This window comes from Paralichthys olivaceus, chromosome 18 (assembly GCF_024713975.1).
Source record: "Paralichthys olivaceus isolate ysfri-2021 chromosome 18, ASM2471397v2, whole genome shotgun sequence".
NCBI lineage: Eukaryota > Metazoa > Chordata > Actinopteri > Pleuronectiformes > Paralichthyidae > Paralichthys > Paralichthys olivaceus.
In genome coordinates, this window is record NC_091110.1 from 20,585,071 (window position 1) to 20,607,500 (window position 22,430).

General features: G+C 45.6%; 2 protein-coding genes across 9 annotated transcripts in view; both read right to left on the minus strand.

Moving 5' to 3' along the window:
• Nucleotides 1-209: 209 nt before the first annotated feature.
• Nucleotides 210-17,595, minus strand: nrg1 (neuregulin 1). 7 transcript variants are annotated; one of them, XM_069513951.1, is made up of 10 exons: nt 17,191-17,595; nt 16,134-17,100; nt 12,346-12,484; nt 10,099-10,157; nt 8,272-8,295; nt 7,210-7,312; nt 6,112-6,265; nt 5,909-6,015; nt 3,967-4,167; nt 210-2,670 (listed from the first exon to the last, which is right to left on the minus strand). In XM_069513951.1, the coding sequence occupies exons 2-9, from the start codon at nt 16,837-16,839 to the stop codon at nt 3,975-3,977; spliced, it is 1,485 nt and encodes a 494-aa protein (XP_069370052.1). In that variant the 5' UTR covers nt 16,840-17,100; nt 17,191-17,595; the 3' UTR covers nt 210-2,670; nt 3,967-3,974. The 7 variants fall into 7 exon arrangements, with proteins under 7 accessions (XP_069370052.1, XP_069370046.1, XP_069370048.1 ...); XM_069513945.1 differs by lacking the exon at nt 3,967-4,167 and having other exon boundaries at nt 17,191-17,589; XM_069513947.1 differs by lacking the exons at nt 3,967-4,167; nt 8,272-8,295; nt 10,099-10,157 and adding an exon at nt 11,784-11,851 and having other exon boundaries at nt 7,210-7,309; nt 17,191-17,589.
• A 1,399-nt stretch (nt 17,596-18,994) lies between these two features.
• The window catches only part of slc38a9 (solute carrier family 38 member 9), a 12,707-nt gene continuing 9,271 nt past the window's right edge, over nt 18,995-22,430 (minus strand). The window contains exons 12-15 of one of the 2 annotated variants that reach the window (XM_069513338.1): nt 22,174-22,287; nt 21,753-21,901; nt 21,424-21,513; nt 18,995-20,086 (exon numbers count right to left, since the gene is read on the minus strand). In XM_069513338.1, the coding sequence (XP_069369439.1) occupies nt 19,921-20,086; nt 21,424-21,513; nt 21,753-21,901; nt 22,174-22,287 (519 nt within the window). In that variant the 3' untranslated portion in view covers nt 18,995-19,920. Of the gene's footprint in view, nt 20,087-20,774; nt 20,834-21,346; nt 21,514-21,752; nt 21,902-22,173; nt 22,288-22,430 lie in introns of those variants that run through there. The other variant, XR_011239088.1, reaches the window with a different exon arrangement.

The following is a 22,430-nucleotide window of genomic DNA, read 5'->3' on the forward strand; positions in this document are numbered from 1 at the left end:
AGAAGAAGTTCCAGAACCTGCTGTTTTCTCACTCCGACATGTTACAGACGTTTTACTAGAGGCTGCAGGAGAAGATCCAGAAAATGTCCAGAGACACTCACACATTTGTTCTCACACGCAGAACACTGATGTTTCCGTGTGTGATGGAATGTGGATAAAGTCTTTATAAACTCAGAGCGGCTCAGTGATCAGAAACATTTAGACACAGAGCTGATTGAATATTTAATAAGAAACCACAGCGCTGAAGGTTTTCATGGTGTATTTACATCATCTCAACACACTCCTACATCTAAAAGCAAAGCATTGTGGGTCATGTTACACACAAGTGACAAAATATGACACTTTAAATCTTCTACTCATCTCTAATGACCATGTGAACAGATAAATACACGTAGCTTACACTTTTAAATCTTGTTTTCTAAAACAGAAGGTTATGTACCACATACTGCAACAGTAATCAATGCTGGTAATTAGCATGAATTACCAAATAAATATGAAATCATCTGAGTGTTAATGTAAAATACAGAAGTACGGCTGCTGTTAATAATTCTCTTATTTATGGGGCAGCACGTCTACGTGGTCACTGCGGATTCTACTTTACTGACACTTTAAGAAACTATGGTTGGTTACAGAGCGCGGCCGTGGTTATTTCACGAAGTGGTGACAGACTTTGGCAGATTTTAAAGACAGTGAAAACGTACACACAAAATGAGAGCGCACGGAGAAATGAATGCACACAAGCAGTTTCTGGGAACTTAAGATCCACGACTGCACAAAGTAAAGCATCGTGTAAATATGAAGCCTTTTCCTTAAGCCCCAGAATGCACCAGTCAGAATGTTCATGATTTAAAGATGTGATCGGTGACACGTGAAGAGTAACGAGAGAGTTTCTGTCTGAAACACAAATGCTGGTCGACTTCTTTATGACGTTTTATGACATCATCTGCGTCGTATAGTGCGTTCATGCGAATGGAATAATCCGAATAATGAGTTCCCATGAAGCCGCCTCAGGTCGGAACACGTCATCACTTATAAACCAATCGACATCATTTTACAATCAGCTTTAAAAAGTAGCTTTCAATTAGAACTTGTCAAATGTCACTTGAGTCACTTGCACGTCCGAGAGTTCTGATCCAATGCAGATGATTTCATGATTAACGTGCACGTTTGAAATGATTTGAAATGATTTCTCTGTCGGTCAAAACCTGATTCTTTTGTTTTCATGCAAATATTGTAAAGACGAGTTGTTTAAACTTAAAAACAACCTTTTTTTTTACAGCATCTATGGGTTTTTTCACACTCCAACATCTAAGCTCAGAAGGACTCCAACAGGAGACCTGGGGCCTTCTGAGGAGCGCGTGAATGCACAGATAGTGATGAAGTAAAGCATTATGGGAAAAGGTGAAAAACCAGAAATCTTTTTTTGATGAATACTCTCTGGGGTTGTGTTCTGCTCATCAGTGGAAACATTAGAAACATTAGAGCCAAACTTTCCTCCACCAGCGAGATGTGTCTGTCTGAAAGTCCAGTGATGAATAAAAACATTCTCTCACTCATCATTTACTCATCAACATGAGTCCAGGCGTGGAAGTCCAGAGTTTCAGTGAAATGTCATCAGGTGACTGACGGCTGCGGAGGACGCCACCTGCACGCTCATCACCTCACAACGAACAGTAGCATGCACCTCGAAAGCACGGGATTCAAATCAGGGCACTTCGACCTGCAGGACGTTAAAGGCAGCCAGCGAGTTTCTCATCTTCATTTTTACATGTTAACTGGAAGATTAAGACGTTGAGTATATGGCCCAGTTTGCACTGATGCAGTTCCCTAAAGCGTTTCAAACAGAAAGGCACCGTTGATATTTTTCTGCACTGAAATATACTGTGAACCGTCGCTACATACTCGTGTATGGCACTTTACCTACAAGACATCAACACCTTTGTACATTTCATTTATAAAACTCTTTATTCGCTACTTCTCTAAAATAAAAGTTTCATTTCTCATTTATCTTTAAAGTCTTTACACAGCAAATAATTTATAGAAAATAAAGGTTTAATCGTAATCGTTTCTTCTTTTGCTTCACACGAAAGATTTGCAGCATTTGATCTTCACACAGCGACTGGATCTGATTGGTTTGACTTGAGTTGCTCGTGGTCGTGACACGATGCCGAGTTAGTCCTGCTGCTGTCGACAGCTCGGAGCTGCAGGGCCGTAGCTCTCTCTGTGGTGAGGAAGGGCGTGTGTTCCCCCTGAGGCTCCTCAGCTAACATGCGGCCACCGCTGGACTCCACGTCACGCAGCACGTGACCATTGATGACTCCTCCTTTTTTGCTGTTGCAGTCACTGACATTGTTGTTTGTGTGAAGGATCTCAGGTGAGGCTGAGAACGTCTGGTCTGTGGTGTCGTAGTGAACGTCCTCCAGGTTGAACAGCGGGCTGGGCGGTAAACTGTGAGCCATGTGACCGTGGTTGTAGTGAGCAGACGTCCTCTTCTGGTCGTCCCGGCTCGAGGACTTGTGTGTCTGACGTGACATCAGCAGGGGGCGCTCCTCCTCACCAGAGGGGCTCAGGGCCACGGAGGGGACGGAGATGGCCAGGCTGGAAAGGGGGGCTGACATCTCTGATGGAGGAGACCCCGGGGTCACAGGAGAGGTCACCAGAGACACAAACCTACAACAGACACACGAGTACAACAACTCACACATCGATTTCAATGTAAAATGTTCAACTGAACTTTAAATTCATATTTACCATTAATGAGTCTAAAACAAATATGGAGACTTACATTAACTTTGTGGACAGAAAGTCATCCACCATGTCTCTGTTTGTCTCCACAGCAGAAATATTCTGCTCCTCTTCATGTTGATTTAATCAGTGTTATTAATGTCAAATGTCTTCACGCTCTAATGTTTAGAATCTCTGTCCCCAGACTGTCCATCGCTGCTGCTCCTCTGTCCAGCCTCTGTCTCTAACACTTGTTTTAGCTGCTGTCTCTTTAAGACCCCCCTCCTGATGAAGTCTGCTCTGATTGGTCAGCTGGTCCACTCTCCTGGAACACGTTTAAACTCAAAACGTTTTGCTCAGTTTTCATGTTAACGACATGTTTTTCTGGTTTGGTGGGTGTGTCAGAGGTGTTGTCCAATCAGCAGCGATGTGAAAACAAACCCCGCCCTATTAAAAGTGCAGTAACACAATGAAACAAAATGGCAGCGTGGGAGTCGGAGTTATGATGTTTGTACAATGGGAGGATGTAGAGTCGTCCATCTTTGTTACTACAGCTCGTGTGTTTAAGTCACTTTCACCGTGTTTCATGGACACACCCCTCAGGACACACCCCTCAGGACACACCCCTCAGGGCCGAGCAGCGGCGAGGAACCGAAGCTTCGACAAAGAGATTGAATCAGTCGCACAGCGGAGCTGAAGACGTTCAACCCAGTGACGTCATCACCGGCTGCACAGAATCATGGTGCCTCTGCGACCACGTCATCGTCTGACACATTTCTCAGGGAAATGACCTCGAGCTCTTTGTGGAGTCAGACTCACGCTGACGTCTGCTCGTCACTGAGGTTTGTGGTGGAGACGTGATTTGTTGAAGTGAGGGATATTTATATTTATCATATTTAAAGATTTTATCTCCCTGGTGATTCATTTCTCGTTATGTTTAGGTCGTAGACTGTAAATAAAGATAATCAGCATCCACTTCCTCACATTGATTTAACGTGTTACATGAAGGAGTGTCATGACCAACTTGCAGCCAGCCACCAGGGGGCGGTGCTTTGGCTTCACATTTTGGGAGCTGTCGTGTCGTCCATCTTTATGTTTCAGGCTGTGATATGTTGTAACCAGAGAGAAGCGGCATCATGAATCAATATGAATAAATATGAAGTATCTCATCTGGCTGTGTGTTCAGAGCTACTTTATTCTGACTGTTCACAGTTCAAATCAATCACTTCATTAATCTGTTACCTTGCACGTTAAGACAAGTCGCTGTCGGAGTTGAGTGTGTCTCGGCGCATCTTTGAACGAGCACTTAAGTCTCTGGTGCCACCAGTCGCGTTCAGACGACCCCGACCGCCCTGCGTGGCACTTTGGCTCTTCTCCGCCAATGACATCACCGAGACAGACTCAGTGTCAGACAGAACCGTGTTGCTCCAGTCATTACTCCAGCTGCGGAGACAGGGAGGGGGCGTTTACATGGGGACAGGCTGCGGACTCTGGACCTCAACCACATAAATATAACGCGGCTCAAATTCAGCACTTAAATATTTATATTCAACAACTGGAGCTTCGTTCAGTTTAGTGAGTGAAGGTTGAGCCTGACATACGAAAGAGGATCCGACGACAGAAGAACTAAAGACGAGCACACGTCTTCACTTCCTCTCGACATGAAGCTAAAATATCTCAGATACAAACGCTGACATCTTGTGGTGACGATGTCATTTGCAGTCAGAGTCGTTGAGTCATCATGGAGCTGTGGTATCGAGCCCCCACCCACACATGAGCTCAACCAATCCTGAGTCAGTGTCAGCTGTCAATCATGTCGTCTCCCTCTGTTTTTTTATCATAAATAACTGATTCAAACCAAACTGATGAGAAACACTTGAACAAACATCAGAGAGAAGAGAACGAGCTGAAACGACAGAAACATCTTTGACAAACATTCATTTAACGTCTACTTTGATTCTGTAGTTTGGTCCATGTCCCATCTGCTAACATGGAGGAGGAGGAGGCGGTGCATTTCTGCAGCATGTGGTGCAGGACCGCTCACCTCTGCACAACCTCCTCGATGGAGGTAATGAAATCTCATGTTTGCTTTGTACAAACAAACTCACTAAAAGGACGACAGCCTGGAATTAGAATCTATTCACTGTTATTATTATTATTATAATTATATTATTGTTATTATTATAATTATATGATTATAATTATATTATTATTATTATTATATTATTATTATTAATTAGTAAAGACACCAGTGTCTTCTCATCAACACAGTTTCCTTCTATTCTTTTTCACAGTGATGTAAACATTTCACTCAGTCATCTTTAACGACCTTCAATCCTTCTGATCAATAATCATCCACAGTGTCATCATGTCAGACTCCACTGTGTGGCGCTGTCATACATCACTGCTCAAGGACAAACGTGTCAGGAGCTATTTCTAACGACGGGCAACCTTCCAAACAACCAATGACACCTCGGACCTGACAGCAAAGTGATGAGAGAAACTCGTAGAGAAGAAGAAGCACAGAGCAAAGTGAAGAGGTGCAGCGTCTCAGTGCCAAAGGTCTGACACAGACTCATATACTTCACATATAAAATCTAAGAGTACTGTTGACGCTTGATCTGTTTTATTGTGTAAAAGGTCACAAACAGCCAATTTAAAAACACGTCTGAAGCGGTCAAAGGTTCAGTCAACAGAAAAGAAGCACAGACGTTTTAGAATATTTATAAATCGATCTTTTCTTTAGTGTAAAATCTCCTGAAACTGAGGATCATGGTGTTTGCTCCCTTCGTATGAGCCTAATGTTCCATCACCGTGTCGCTGCGTGTCTCAGAATGAACAAACCCAACACTGGCTGTACCGAGGGGGGAGGGGAGCTGGCTGCAATCTGCAACCTCGCCACTAGATGTCCCTGAATCCTACATACTGAAGATTAACGTGAGTAACTCCTGCTGCCTTAGAGGCTGAAGGTCAGAATCGAACCACACTTACACTTCCTGTCTAGACTAACATTAGTTACACTAATGAGGATATTTAGCTAAATAATCACTCTGCTTGATTTCTGCCTCTCGTCCAGACGCAGTGTCTGAAGTCACTGACTCAAAGATCGTGCGGAGGGAAAATATCAGTTCGTTTTAAATCTGCAGTTTGGATCTGACAGACTACGTAAAGATTGCGTCCTCACCTTTGGCTGGAGATGTGCGTGAGTGTTGTGGCTTCATGTTTGCTCGGGGAGAAGGTCGTCTCGGACTCCTTCTCGGCTGCATGCTGCGTGGTCGTCCCATTACATTTCTACAGCGAGGAGCAGAAATCACATCCACAGCTCAAGTGAATATTCCACAGATTGGGATGACTTTGTGTATTTTAACGGGACGAAGAGTCACATACGTTGGTGAGCTGCAAATCTTGAAGAGGCAAGTTAGAAATCCGACGTGCTCGGGCTGAGGTCGCAGAGTTGGGACCAATTCCAGCGTTGGTGTTGTTGTTCCTCTGATTCCTCAGACTCTGCCTCAGACGGTCGTGGAGCTTCTTCCTCTGCTTCCTGGTTGTGAAGAAACAAACAGACAGAATCCCTGAGGGCAGAGTTCCAAATGTACCAAGAACTACTCATTTACCCCAAAGTTCAGCTAATGTTATTATGGCTTGACTGTAGTCATGGTAATTCATATTTATTACTTATTGAGGTCATTACAAAATACACTTCATGATATTGTTATTGTGTCCAACAGTGTCCCCAAACTATCTTTGCTCAGTTCTAAGCAGATGATGTCCAACTTTATGTCTTTGTCTAATTTTCTGATCTGGAGACAGTTTTCTGCAGCTACACCAGCTTCGCTCTTTGACCTGAATCCAACGATGTCATTTAAAGTAGTTATCTGGTATCAGCTGTAAAATCCTGTCACTTATGAACGACGTCACATCACATCTGATGATGAAGCCAAGGAGCTTTGAAACCTTTAAAATGTGTGATTATTAATTATTATTTTCTCAGCTGAACCAAGTGTTTGTTCGTGTTTCATCTGATCCGTTACTTTAAGTTTCACTTTGTAATTTAGGGACTAAAGAATCACCTACGTGGGCGGAGTCTAATCTTCTATGGTTTAAAGTGTCTCTACTTCCTGTGATTGGTCCAAAAGTGTTTTTACTGTGAACCAACAGAACCAGGTTCAGTTTGATCCAGATCCTCCTCTGGTCTGAGGAACCGTTCACACTGATGCTCAGCTTCAGACTGAACTGACGAGTCTGAAGCTCTGAGGGCGTGAACGAGTCCTATCCAGGTCAGACTCATATCACCATGGTGACGGCTTCACTACGCTGCCTCCTGGTGGTCAGAGGTTCAATATTTCCTGGTTTATTCTTGAAGCTTCTTGCAGTCTTTGGTTTCCTCACAGTTCAGTCTTTTGGGGGCACTATTGGACATTATAATGAAATCAGGATGTGTAACTTCAAGTTATGAATCAGACATAAAAATGTGACTTGAATTACTTTGTTTTGCAGTAGGCAACCACACACATGATTCCAACGACTAGGAGTGCAATGCAGATTCCTGATATTGTTAAAATACGTTTCTGATACAGCTCCTCAGCTTCTGAAAAAGAGGACAGGCCACTCTTAAAAGGTAGTCACACACACACACACACACACACAAACACACACATACACACACACAAACACACACACAAACACACACATACACACACACAAACACACACAAACACACACTCACACACACACAAACACACACAAACACACACACACACACACAAACACACACATAAACATACACACACACACACACAAACACACACACACCATTCCAACCATAAACCCAAAACATGAGAAAGGGTTCTGTCACTGTTGATGAGAATATAGCGCCCCCTTGCTTCCTTTTCTACAGACTTTGGGCTTTTTAACTTTGCAGAACTTTTACATTCAGAAAACAAACTTTCTATCACACTAAAGGAAATAAACCAAATGTTCTGCTTTAGAAACTTAAAGGAGAAAGCGTGTTTGCATATTTCATGTTATACTGTCATTTTGAAATAAAGCATTCAGCAACAGTCTACAGTAGCTGCATCCTGACACGGCTCTACTGACCCTGTGGCAAAGCTAAACTACTGATTTGAATCCAGCACAGGGATTCACATGTTCGGACAGTTTAGATGTGTGGATATAAGATGAGGCTGCCCTCAGTGAGAGGAGCGCAGGCTGCAAACAGGAAGAAGGGAGAAGAGCTGGGAACGTCTGGTGCAGGAGGAAACAGGAAGGAGGTGACAGGAGATGGATGGAGGAGGAACAGCGATGCTGCTCCACAGTTTCATGCTGAACACTGAACACAACAGGAGAAGCAGGGAGGGAGAGCTGAGGCGGTGAGCTACACACACACACACACATACGTGTGTGAATATATGTAAGCACATACACACACATATATATAATGTAGAATGTTTGTGCTGATGGTCAAGGCTGCATGATCCTTCATGTTTAGTTGTGGGTTTTATTTTACAGTCTTATATCTGCAAACTAAGAGGAAGGAACAATCCATACCCATAAATTCAATCCCCAGATGTTCTGTCAGAGAGGTGACACAGAAAACACAGTTGGATTTTACAGATGACGGAGAATTTGTTTTTACTTGAATACTTATGCACCACAGATCTACACAAACCAAAACTGTACTCCTGTAATCTCTCTGAGCACTTTATCAGGAACAGTTCACCAACACTGTAGTTTGTGTCCTTGATTCCATCTATAGACGAATGTGTTCTGTCTCTGACCAGCAGGGGGCGACTCCTCTGGTTGTTTCTATAGAAGTGTACCTATGTATTGGGGGGTGGATACCGCAGCGTGATTGACAGCTAGTACTATCCAATGGATGCAGATGGCAGAACATCACTGACGATTTCAACCCACAAACAGTCATAACATGTCAGTGTGGATTATACTGAGTCTGTACCTTGAAAATACTCAAACTAATACTGACATTAACTCAAATGAAATGATTAGAATACAGTATCCTACACTCTGTATCCAGTGGTAAATACTTTTACTGCAGTAATGTGAGGATCAGCAGCAGGTGAAGCATTTGAAGATCCGACACATGTAGAAAGTGAGAGACACTGTCACTGTCAGAGACTTTGAAACGAGACAAATGAGAGTCATGATCCTGTTTTACCTGAAGTGCTGGAAAACGTCTGAAAGACAAAACAAGGAGTAGATGGTTGGATCACATCCCATCTATGACGACTGCAGCACCAGCTCAGGAATGACTCTGTGGGTTTGTTTGGACGATCGACAGAATGAGCTTCAACTGAAGCAACTCCCTCATGGAGCTGAACCGTCACAGTCCGAGTGATAGAAGCTGTATCACTGGTTCACATCACATTTTAAAAGCTCATTCAAACGTGTGCAGGTGAAAGTGTCCTTCAGAGCAATGAAGGATCCAGTGGGTGGATCCCGCTCATACCAACTTATCTCAGAATTCACTGAAAATTGGTGACAAGCTAACGATACGGCAGCTAACCAAACAAAACCCTCATGGTCATGAGCTCCGGATGGTGACTAGAACAATCAGGTCGTGAATGCAAGAGGCCAAAATGAGTTTTCTCAGTCGGGGGTTTGGGCTCAGCCTTAGAGTCCAGGGGCCTCATTTTTAAAACCGTGCCCACGGACCTGAAGGCAACGTTGCCTTTATGAATCACAGTCACTGGAAACGAACATATGTGGATCTCAAAATGGGGTCTGAAATATGAGTGTGCGACGGTTATAAATGAGGCCCCTGGTGAGGAGGGCAGAAATCCAGAGAACAACCGCTGCTCCTTCATGTCCAAGGTGACAGTGGTTCAGGCATCTAGTCAGGATCCTCCTGGACGTCTTCCTTAGTAAGTTTACCGAGCACGAGGACTCAGGACCGGAGGGACTACATGTCCCATCAGGTCTAAGAACGCCTCGGGATCAACCAGGAGGAGCTGGACAGCGTGGCTCATATTCTACTGTGTGTGCGACCTCTGTGGCCCCAGGCCGGGGAGGCAGAGGATAATGAATGGGTGGAAATTGTGTCTTTTGTCTGTAACCGAGGGTGAAGGTGTGGTTTTTAAATAAGGCCACATTTTAACCTACAGAAGTTCTCAGGTTGAAGAATATGTGTATTTTTGGTAGTTTGAAAAGGAAATAAACTTAGTAGAACTACTACAGTACCACATGCAGTTGTAACATTCCTAAATATACTAAAACAAAGAAAGTTGAACATGCAGAAGGTTTCAGGGCTGCGAGAACCACAGATCTAAGGAGGAAGGTAAAGCGACAGGTGCACGGCACAAGAACTGTTAATGGAACATGCCCAGATCCAGCAGACTGAAGAGGAAGGAGACATACTGTAAAAGCTGGTCATTACATAGTTTTGGCAGCGATCACCAGTAAATTCATTTGGACACCTGAGTAGGAAATAAAAGAAACAGAGAAGAAGAAAGAGAGAACGAGTTAATTCATACAAGAGCTGAGCAATACCCACAGCAGTCATCACTGGTGTTGGCAGGAAGGGCCAGAAGACGTGTCCAGCTAGACGTGTCCAGCTAGACGTGTCCAGCTAGACGTGTCCAGCTAGACGTGTCCAGAAAGACGTGTCCAGAAAGACGTGTCCAGCTAGACGTGTCCAGAAAGACGTGTCCAGATAGACGTGTCCAGCTATTGTCTGCGAGGCTGAGATCAGTGAATCATCTCAGACCTTCATACTCTGAGTCAATTCAAAGAGATGAGACCAGAAACCTGTTTTCCATCAAACTCTGGATATAAACCGTCCTAGCAGCAGACTGAAATTTGCATGTATGTAGAGGCCACTCAGGATCAAGCCTGTCTGTGATGTCGTCCTGTGTGAGGACAACCCGCTCTATAACAGAGAAGCATGGCAGTTAGAAAAGCCCTGACTCCTCCTGGTCTCCTGTTATAACCTCCACCGAGGAGCTGAGGCTTTCTTTGCTATTTGATTGTCTGTTAGCACAATGACATAAAAACTACCGGACTGATTTGATTGACACTTGGGGCGGGGCAACATTGCAGGAGGTCGTTGGTCGTGGTGGAGTCATGAGACTCTTCGATTGTCTTTTTTCCACTTTCTTAGACGTTGCTTGATGGAGGTTCCTTAACATTTTCACTGATTTCTCAGAGAACAATTAATGAATGTGAGGGAGCGTTAAAAAAAATAAATCAAAAACCGCTGCTTTACTGAGGACACAGTGTTCCTGTTTCTAACGGTGACTGGACAAATCGAAAAGTGACGTTTCACCTCTCATCTAAGACACTTTATAACTGAGGGGTGGAGAGTCCCGGGTATTTACCCTCTTCAGACCATTGGTGTCACCAGGAAGTGACATCACTGTCCAAGTAGTCACAGCCGGACAGTCTCCACAGCTCGGTGGCAGAGCTGGGAACGGTCTGGTTAAAAAAAGGAAGAGGAGTTTGTTCTGGCAGTGCCAAAGAAGAAGACTGCACTGAGTCACCACGCCTCGGGCGTCAGGAGGACGGGCCTTGTGGGCAATGACCATCAATCAGCAGCTTTACTCTTTGAGGGGGACACAGGGACTGGAACCCATCCAGGACTCTCAACCAGTCAGTCACAGCTGAAGACGCCTCTGAGACGAGAGGCGAGACGTCTTCAAGAATCTGCAACCACGTCCTGTTTGGTTCTTCTTGGACACACAGTGGACCATTGGGAATGAGGTTTGGATGTGGAGGACACCGTTTACCAGAGTGGTCTCCTGCGGTTTCTGACGTGATGGAGGTGAGGATGAATGGGAGGAGCATATGTTTCACCTTCAGACAAGCCTGAGATGGATGGAGCGTAATGAAATGTGACGTACATGCAAATTTCAGTGCCCTGCTCCACAGAGGAGAGAGTGCTACAGCCTTTGGACTCATTTAGGGGACGATGGCGACTGTATCACCAGATTTTATCGGCGTACATAACGGAAACGTGGATTTCTCCACAGTTTCTTGGAGAAAACATGAGAGGGGTGAAACACCAGCAATGACATGTGGGATTGAATACAGTTGTGTTCACATACGTTTTGGGTCTGAGACCGTCTTAAGCACAGCTTGTTCACATCGGTGCCCAGTGAATCCCGCCAAGCACCTGGTTGATGGGTAGAAACGACAAGAGATAAACAGCACTGACATGTTACACAAGACGTGGACACACATGGACGAACACACAGACATCCAGAGCACAGTGACAACACACGGCAGGATCCAGGAGACACCTGGTCTCAGGGTTCGTGTTAGAGCAGGACCTTCATCTGGGAACAGATTCTTTAACACACAGTTAAAGAACTACTGCATCAGGACACGTGGCAGAACTCACGCAGCACACGGGACTCGTGGTTTCTGATAACGACGTGACGGCCCCGACAACTCTGTGAAAAACTCTCCAGACTCCAGAAACTGCAGCAGCACAAACTTCCACAGTGATTTTCCCCTTTGCCCTGATACCTACCAGGTAGTAATGCAACTAGGATTGTGTAATCAGATTACAAAAACAAGTTACTATAATCAACCCAGGTTATTCTTGAAAAAGTAATATATTATATCAACATGTGGCAATATTAAAATTCAAACTTGCACTTGTACCTGCAGAGAAACTTTGTGCTGCCGGGGGTGATTTCCAGGGTGAAGCACTCTCCTCCGTTCACGCAGTAGTTCCTCTGGCTGTCGCTGCAGCGCGTCACATGACTGGAGGTCTTGGTTGTAGTGGTGGTGCTGGTGGCAGCTGCAGACGACACCGGGGTTAGTGGAGAAAGCTCAAACGTTACAGCTGGAAAACATTCTGACTGCATGTTTGTTAGAGCTATGTGGATTTTTAGAGGGGACCAATACCGATACATGGGCAGATATATGTATATATATGTATATATATATGTATATATATACTTTATATGTTGTTTTGCTGCAACTACTGCTGTCACTAGTCTGAAATACTAATGGAATACCTATACTACTCTCCCTGACTGAGGTGCAGTGGTCCAGGTCTGAAGGCGAGTGGGTGCAGTGAGTGTTGCCAACATGTAGCCTCCTGATCTCAGCATGACACAGCACTTTTCTGCACTGCAACCAACAGCCACCTCAGATTAATCCCCGTGATGAAAGCATGAGAGATGAAGAGAGATTCTGCAGCTGAGAGGAAAGAAAGTTGAATGAAAAACTGCATCCAGTCACGTCTTCACTGAACAGGATCCATTAATATGTGTTTAAATGATGCTGAGCAGATTTCCTGCTTGGTTTTCACTGGCGGATCAGAAATATGAAAACTGTACCGGGCTCGTATGTGCAGGAGGATCAGGCTGCTGCAGTGGACAGTGTTTCTATCAAGTGTTGTCAAGGGCAAAGCGTGATGCACTGCACCAGCAGAAATCTGCCTCTGCACAAAGAACAGGAAACAGCAGCCACGTCTCCCAGGCTGAAAAAGCTGAATAATTTAAATGTGAATCAAAAATCTACACATTTTGTGAACATCTGTAACAAAATCTAGACAAAAAGAATAATGGAATTCATTTTTGAATGAAAATTTGGTTGCCAGTTCATCTAAAGTAAAAAAAAGAACAGCTTGTAAAATTCTTTGCATTTTTCATTTTAGTCAGTTATTTATTTATGAGGGTGGATTCTCAGCAACCAAAAAATAAAACAGACTCCGACTGTGGGAGAGAACTGGAGGAAATCCACACTGAGAGATGGAGATCACACAAAACCAAATGTAGTTTCTGAAGAACACATTCAACGATTATATATAATCAACTGGAGGTGATTTGTTCTGTTAATCCTCCGGCAAAATGTTGAATGTGTTAATAAACCGTCAGTTATCACATTCTGCTCCTTCAGGTTGATCATTTCATTATTGTTATCAATGTCAAATGTCTTCACGCTCTAATGTTCAGAATCATTTTCCTCAGACTGTCCATCGCTGCAGCTCCTCTGTTCAGCCTCTGTCTCAAGCTTTTAGCTCCTGTCTCTTTAAGACCCCCCCCTCTTGAAGAAGCCCAGTCTGCTCTGATTGGTCGACAGCTTCCAACGTGTGAAAGAAAGGTCAGCCTCTTGGCTTTGTTAGGGGGCGTGTGTTATGCAAATGAGCTCTCCTATGACGTCCCCACGATGAGGACGTGACGAGACGTGTCAGACGACAGGAGCTAACATTCAAACAGACGAGGCCGGTCGTCAGGTACTTTTACATTTGTGCTGATGTTAAAGTTGATGTCATCGTATTCAATGTCGACTACAGGAACTTTGAAATGGACAAATGACCTGGTTGGATTCCATTATTCCATGATGCAAAGCATTGTGGGACCAAAGTATCTTTCACTTTATGAGCTTTTAACTTCACATCGAATCTACGAGTAACTCGTCGTTCAACCAACCAACTGAATCTTTTCATTCATCAAACACAACTTCCTGTTTGGAACCGAACCTCTTCAGAAGAAGAGTTTATATTTGACAGGAAGTGGAGTTGATGGCAGAAGACTCTGCAGATGCTGACTCATCACAAACTGAGACACATCGTAACTCTCCTGCAGAACTGACGAGCTGCCGTGACGTCACCGGTTTGAATCCACGACATGAACATCAGCTGTACTGAAACACTTGAAACTAGAGATTGAGACATAAACTCGTCATAAAGTGAGAAGTCATTTTCTCCCAGACTTCTATAGAAACAACCAGTGGGGTCGCCCCCTGCTGGTCACACAGTACAGGTTTCACACACATTCTAATTTTAAGAGATGTTTGTAAAGTAAAGTATTTGTCATCGTAACAGCAGAGACCAGAACATAACGTAAACCTGAAAAATGGAATGAATTCAACCAAACAGTGAAATCGTGGGTTCATTACACAAACTAGCGTAGCCGCAGCTCAGCGCTGTGACCTCTGACTGACGCCTGTGGTCAGAACACGTCTTAACGCCGAGCGTCGCACAACGAGTCAGAGCTGCTGTCAGAGAAGTCAAGAACCATTCGAGTTTCAAGGGACTGTGGTTCCTGAGGGCCAACACTGAAACAAGCTAAACCCCCCCCACACACAACACATGGATTCTGAAACCTTCGGCATAAATGTGGTGGCGTGGCGCTCCGATAGGGGGGCTGTGGCCTCCTGTACACAGACAATCAGACAACTGCTCTCTCGGGGGCCCGAGGCAGGTGCCCGCTCTACCTCCCCTGTTGCAACACCCCTGACACTAGTGGGCGGTCTACAGGTTCGGTGACGGTTCGAGGACCAGACGCTGAGTGAAGTGCTGATAAACAAGAACATGAAGTCCGAGACGTGTGATCGACTAACTGTCAGATACTCGTTTATTTCCTGAAGGTCGTCTTCTCTGCTGAAAACTCTGGACGTAGAGCGATAGCTCTGCCCTCAGCCCACATGTGATGCGTCTCCTTGTGGCCGGTGGAGTTAGTTCACATCCAGCCCAAAGATTAGAAACTGAATAAGAAACACTGGGAATTATTTTTGGTTCCACTAACATCTGTCTGGAAGGACGTTAATTCTTCTGGCGGAGCATCGTCCCTCTAAAACAATCATGGGGGGGTTGGTTCCTGGTCGTTGGTCCCTCACTGACTTCTCACCTGAACCATTTCTAATTCACAAGTCCAGCTCAGAATTCAACAGTCGGTGAGTTAATACAGAGATCATCAATCTGCTGATTAGAGGAGGCTAATCCTTCACTGAGCCCCCCCCCCCATCCCACCAGCGTCCCCTTCAATTAGCTAACCCACAGACGGGGTCATAAATCTCAGGGATGTGACTACAACAGGAGCGTCATGGCGGTGAGCCGCCGGCAGACAGGCAGTATTAGTGGGTTGTTTTTCCCTGCGGCGGAGGGATGGAGGGGGCATCAATTAGCCTCCAGCACAATCTGACCTTGAAATGGAGCACGGGCAGAAAACAGGAAGTCTCCCTGTACCACAGCCCGGAGTTTGTGTCGTGCATCATTTATTGATTTTCACTTTTTCATGACTGGAAATGTGCATGCACACGTTTTTAGGGACCGTAGCTGATACGTTCAAACATAAAGTGTCTGCGTGGCGTAGTTTGGGGGAGGGGGTAACACTAAAAGAGGAAATCACACATGTCCTCAGTGAGGTATGTTTAAAGTGTTGTGTCCTTCCTCTCTGTGTTGCAACATTTCAGAGGCTTAGTCACAGGCCTCTACGCCGGCGTCTGCAAGTCACAACGTGTCGGCTCTGAGGCAAAGTCCTGACAGAGACACTTCCTGGCTCAGGAGACACAACACAACGTTTACACAATCACTGCTCAAACATTTAGATCATTTTGTCTTTTTTTGGACATTTGACTTATTTTTTCTTTTGTCGCAGTCCAAGGTTACGCAGGACCACTTCCTGTGTGAGGACACCGAACATGCGTTGGGTACTTACAGATTTCTGGGACGATAATGTCGTTGAATTCCTGTGTGGACTGGGGGGTCTGCTTTTGGATGGTGGTACGTTCAGCGTTGTATTTCAGCTTCACAGAGGGATCAGACTGAGTGGAGTCCACTGCTGGAGTCTGAGGCGAGGACGGCCCTCGTGTGGACATCTCCTCCACTAAAACCTCGGGATATCCTGGTGTCATGGCGATGGTGGTGGTTAGGGACACGGGAGACGATGATGAATGAGGAATCGACACAGTTATTCCTAGCGTGGGGTCAACTGATATAATAATGGGGTCCTGTCCGATGCGTTTAGGATCTAAGTGTGTGGGGGGCTCGTACTCGAAGATCTTATCCACAAAGACCCACTTGAGGCCAGCGGTGCAGAGGGCTAAGCTGAGCAGACAGGCCAGGATGGGCAGGATGCAGATTTTCTCAGAGTGCAGGCAATTGTTAATCTGTTCCATCTCTATGCACACACAGCAAGTCCCTGGCAAGGCCACAATTCCCAAAGCCCCCAGATGCTCCCCATCACCATCACCGCCTCCCTCTGCAGCTCCCTCAGCACCCTCCTCCCCGCTCTCACCAGCTGCCTCCGTCTCCTCAGGTTTCGCCTTGGGGACTTGTCCAGTATCAACAGTGGAGCCGGTGGGGGAGGCAGATCCAGGAGGGGGGGCCGGCCCTGCGGAGAGGTCGTCCATTCCCTCAGTCATCCTGTCCAACCACCGGATGAAGAGTCTCCCGACACCTCAACTAGTAACTCAGGGCGTCACACGGCGGCTGTCCGCCACCAGACACCACCAGCACGTTTTCCATCATGATGCTGCAGAGTTTTCAGACGGAGGTGAAGCGCTCTTCAGAGTGAGTGGAAGCTTCTTAACAGTCTGAACAGAACCTTCTGCACACGAGTTCCTCACTCATGCTCTTTCACCACAAACACAAACGTCAGTCTTTCTACAGATTCGTCAAATTTGCTGCAAGCAAGAAAAAAAGATTTCCAGAGAATTAGAGTCCTTGAATGTTCCGTACGTTCAGTGGAGAGCGGAGGAGGTGGAGTCACTCACCTGAGCACTTGGGCAGAAGAGGCGTAGTGATGGGCCGGCTGCAGCAGCTGGAGGGCAGAGGACGGGACGGATGCTGCAGAGGACGGGTCGGACGCTGCAGAGGACGGGTCGGACGCTGCAGTGGCGGGACGGACATGCTCTCTGGTCTGTGAGATCCAAGCAGCTGAAAGGCTGAATCATCAGGGAGCGGCAGGTGCCCTTCCTCTGCCACAGAAACAGATGAGTAAGGGGAAAGAGAGAGAAAGAGAAAGAGAGGGAGCAGCAGGAGGAGGGAGGGGGCTGCAGCAGAGAAGACGGGACACTCCCCTTCTCTCACCCCTCCTCTCTCTCACTCCGTCCTCTCAGCAGACCTCCTCCCTCTCCACCTCTCTTCCTGTCTGCTCGTGTGTCCCGGCTCCCAATCCCAGCTCAGAGCATCAGCAAGTTCCTACTTGATCCAATTAGAGCGAGCGTCGGCCAATCACACGCCAGCACACTGCCCCCCCCCCACACAACCACTCCCCATTGATTATGCTGATACTGAAGGGTGTGTTTCTATCAGGGGGAAGGAGCCACACAGGCAGACACACAATCCAGCACGAGGACGCAGCCATTGTGTCTTCCCAAGTATCTGCAGTCAGGGTTAGTGTGATAACACAACAAGTCAATACAACAAGACAACAGGACAAGACAACAACACAACAAGACAAGACAACAACACAACAAGACAAGACAACAACACAACAAGACAAGACAACAACACAACAAGACAACAACACAACAAGACAAGACAACAAGACAAGACAACAACACAACAAGACAACAACACAACAAGACAAGACAACAACACAACAAGACAACAGGACAAGACAACACAACACAACAAGACAAGACAACACAACAAGACAATTTGATAATGAAGAAGTCCATTCAACTGACACTCTTGATGTGTGTGTGTATATATATATAATATATATAAATATATTATATATATATAAAATAAATAAAGGTATCTGTACAAGTTCCTCACCTCATCATATTTAGCTGTGGGGGCTAAACTGGAGATATTGATCTTGAAACTCACTCTGCCTGTAACTGTGTGACTGAAAGCCCCCAGACCACCAATAAAACTCTTAACTCACAACCCCCCCGCTCAGCTGCTCACAGGCCGACAGGACTCGTCCTGAGGAGCCGGAGCTTAAACAAGATGAAGATCAGCCGAGAGGTCAGAGGACACTGACACTGTGGTGACCCTCTCCAATCCAGAGACAGGATTAATACCAGTAATGGTTCCTGTGTTTGAGCACTTCCTGTCAGACCTGAATTAGAGACCCTCGTATCGATCCACCTCCAGTGTCTGTGTACGACGACAGAGTGACCAAGAAAATAAATACAACGGATAGAAAAGAACAGAAACGTTCATAATCCCTCAATAGATCAAGAATTAAATACACAATTTATTTTAATACATTAAATATGAGACAGATTATGATTTGTGAAAATGGGCCATACAAATGAAATTTGAATAATTGATTGATGAATATGTAATTACAGGTGGACGTAAACAAATTAATTCAGAAAATATAATGTATGAAAACATCTGTGTTTATTTTTACTTACACACACACACACACACACACACGTTGAAACATCAATACTTGATGTAATGTTTTGGTCTCATGACGCTGTGTACACAATGACTCAGCTGGAAATACGTCTATGGGTGAGTTTAGTGATGTCACCTCAGTTACTCACTTAGTCGATTGTAAGACTGACGGACGAGACCCAGAGAAACCAAACCACAATGATTCAAACATCAAACTTGTTCTGGACTTATACGGTTTTATTTTCCCTTTGTCGATCCTCCCATCGATAACATACAACACACGGAACACAGGCATCATGTCAACATGTCAATCAACATGTCAATCAACGCTGCTAATAACAATTAAAAAGCTAGTGCCAAACGTTTCTTTAAAAAATCTAACTGCTGACACGTCGGTCCTGCACACGCACAAACATTGTTAGTAAAACGATCCCGTCCCCGGTGACGCAACACGATCGTAAAATCACACGGAACTGATTCAGACCTGCAGTGATTGTTTTGGATTGTGAAACACAGATTTCTTCACATCTCAAACTTCTAAACTCCTTTGAATATTTCCAGAGACGTGCTCGCTCATGTTTGAATGTGTCGATGAGCCGTCACATTTTTACTATAAAAGACATCAGCCTCTTTAAAATCAGCGTGGGAGAATCAAAGCTCTTCTCAGATGTAGTTTGACTCCAGTTAAAAAAACAGATTTTATTACAGCAGTTTAAAAGAAACTCCCCTGGTCGTGTCTTCACTCTCAACACGTTCCTGCTGCGGACGTGATAATGAAGCAGCGTTTGTTTCCACACACAGTGTGTCAGTGTGTCAGTGTGTGGTCGGGAGGCCTGGGATCAGTTCGGGCACGAATAATCAACCGCAACATGACGGAAATTATCTCTGAGGAAGATTAGCTCATAGAACAACCAGCAGCTAAACAGCATGAAGAAGATAAAAAGATAAACGTATCAGACCAAGACACTGGAGTCCTGTTTCCCCCTGATACAGAAACGTTCCTCAGTTAGAGTGTGAGATATTTAATCTTGTTCTACAGCCACAGCCTCGGATTGGCTGGAGGCTTCTGTTTGGGCAACGCTCCGAGCACAAACGTGTAAATCCAGAGATTCCTCCTGAAACGGCTGTGACGCGCTCAGTGTCTGTTACATGAAGAACTGAGCCAGCAGGTTGGCCAAACCCAGCAGGATCAGGAAGCTGTGGAACAGGGCTGACGGCCAGCGGAGCGCGCCCTGTCGCTTCAGAGAGATCATGTGGACCAACGCAGGGAAGACGAACACCAGAGCCAGGCCGCATGTGGCTCCAGAAAACCTGCAGGGGGAGACAGAGAGTTGAGATGAAACCTGGAGACAGAGGGTGAAATGTCTGCGACGAAGAATGAAAACGTCCTTCAACAACAAACAAGAAAAAACTGCTCAGTCACACAAAACAAGAACTTTCACTCGGACTGAAAACGTTTAAAGGTTTAAAGGTGAAATCCTCAGCTGGAATTGAACCTGTGTGTAAAAGGAGACGTGACACTCATCTTCATGTTGATTAGTTAGTTTTAAAACTGTTAAATGTTTTCATGCTCTAATGTTCAGAGTCTCTGTCCTCACTCTGTCCTCACACTGTCCTCTCTGTCCTCACTCTGTCCTCTCTGTCCTCACTCTGTCCTCACACTGTCCTCACTCTGTCCTCACACTGTGTCCTCACACTGTCCTCTCTGTCCTCACTCTGTCCTCACACTGTCCTCTCTGTCCTCACTCTGTCCTCTCTGTCCTCACTCTGTCCTCACACTGTCCTCACTCTGTCCTCACACTGTGTCCTCACACTGTCCTCTCTGTCCTCACTCTGTCCTCACACTGTCCTCTCTCTGTCCTCTCTGTCCTCACACTGTCCTCACTCTGTCCTCACACTGTCCTCACACTGTCCTCACACTGTCCTCTCTCTGTCCTCACACTGTCCTCACACTGTCCTCACTCTGTCCTCACACTGTCCTCACACTGTCCTCTCTCTGTCCTCTCTGTCCTCTCTCTGTCCTCTCTGTCCTCACTCTGTCCTCACACTGTCCTCACTCTGTCCTCACACTGTCCTCACTCTGTCCTCACTCTGTCCTCACACTGTCCTCTCTCTGTCCTCACACTGTCCTCTCTGTCCTCACTCTGTCTCCTCACTCTGTCCTCACTCTGTCTCCTCACTCTGTCCTCACTCTGTCCTCACTCTGTCCTCACACTGTCCATCGCTGCAGCTCCTCTCTTTCCTCTCCCCCCCCCCCGATGAAGCCCGGTCTGCTCTGATTGGTCGGCCTCTGCTCTGTTGTTTGAAATGTTTTGATTTGTTTTGTCTGAGCAGCTTTGTTCGGGAGCGTGTGCTAATGTGCTAATGTGCTAATGTGGGACATTGGTTGGATCGGTCGACTGACGGAGCGGCTCCCTTTAACTTCGGTCTTTTTAAAAACCTTTAGAGACACATTAGATAAAAGACCTTTTTAGGAAACGTGGCTAAAAGACACGGTTAAGTTGCATCATGGGAAATGTAGGATCCAGCGTTACAAAGAGCAGCAGTCGTCCAGGTTTCATGAACAGACACAACCTCCCTGGATTCATTGGGTCTGAGAATAAGGATGTCTTATCAAACACCAAACATGGAAACAGTCTGAAACTCACCGGATGATGGAGCCGATGTTGGGATAAAACTTGGCCATGAGGACGCCAGCTGCAACGATCAAGATGTTCAGAACCAGAACGTGGAAGAAACTGAAGAGAGACGAAGAGAAAACATGAATCAGAGCCACAAACTGCAGCTTTATACTTTCCAGATATTTAGATTTATTCAGATGTGAGTTATTTGTGTTTTTAAAAGTCCAGAAGAAATCAGTCTTTCCTCATTTAGAGAATTATTCACATTCACAAACACACGAACCCCTCTTCACCATCACATCAGTTATATTTGATCATCATCTGATGTTTCTGTTATGAACGATGAGTCATGTTACCTGGGGTAATGGTTCCCAAAGATCTGACCCATCAGCTGGACCCGCACCAGGTATCCCAGCAGGGGGTAGACAGTGATCATCTGGAAGAGCAGGAAGCTCCGAGCCACGAACACCATGACGTCGCTGCTGGGGTAGTTATCTAAGAAGTTCTGCAGGACAGAGGCGGAGGAGGAGCTTCACACGTTTGAATCCGTCTCTGGTTTTTATGTTATAATGTTTTAAATGTGACCTGTGGAGTCCAGCTTCACGCAGCCATGTTCTAATGGACGTGACGAGTAAAGCTGAATGATGTGGATCATCTTTGTTCTTCATGTTACAATAAAAATGATTTCTATCTGAAGCGCTGAACAAAGTGTGATGGAGTGTCATCAGTCATGGTTGTTCCATGGTGGACAGAGAGAGGACAGACGTGTGGTCTTACTGCTTCGATGCAGTCTTTGGAGAGAGGAGGTGAAGGAAAGGCGGCAAAGATCAACACGCCCACGTAGAGGTAGGTCAGCCCGACCAGAAGATACGCCACGGACAGGTCCCGCACCTGCACACAGCAAAACACCTTCAGGACACTGATGTCACGGGGGCGGAGCTTCGTATGAAGACATCCGCAAGAACAATACACAGAAAATACCAGTGATCAAAACCACTGACTGGAGACTACTGACTGGAGACCACTGACTGGAG

Coding starts and splice junctions, on each gene's coding strand:
- nrg1 (XM_069513945.1), bottom strand. CDS start 16,839: ATGACTGAGGGAATGGACGACCTCTCCGCAGGGCCGGCCCCCCCTCCT. Junction 10,158..12,345: donor AGCACAAAGTTTCTCTGCAG/GTACAAGTGCAA, acceptor TTTCCTACTCAG/GTGTCCAAATGAATTTACTG. Junction 7,313..8,271: donor TCTGGGGATTGAATTTATGG/GTATGGATTGTT, acceptor CCTCTTTTTCAG/AAGCTGAGGAGCTGTATCAG.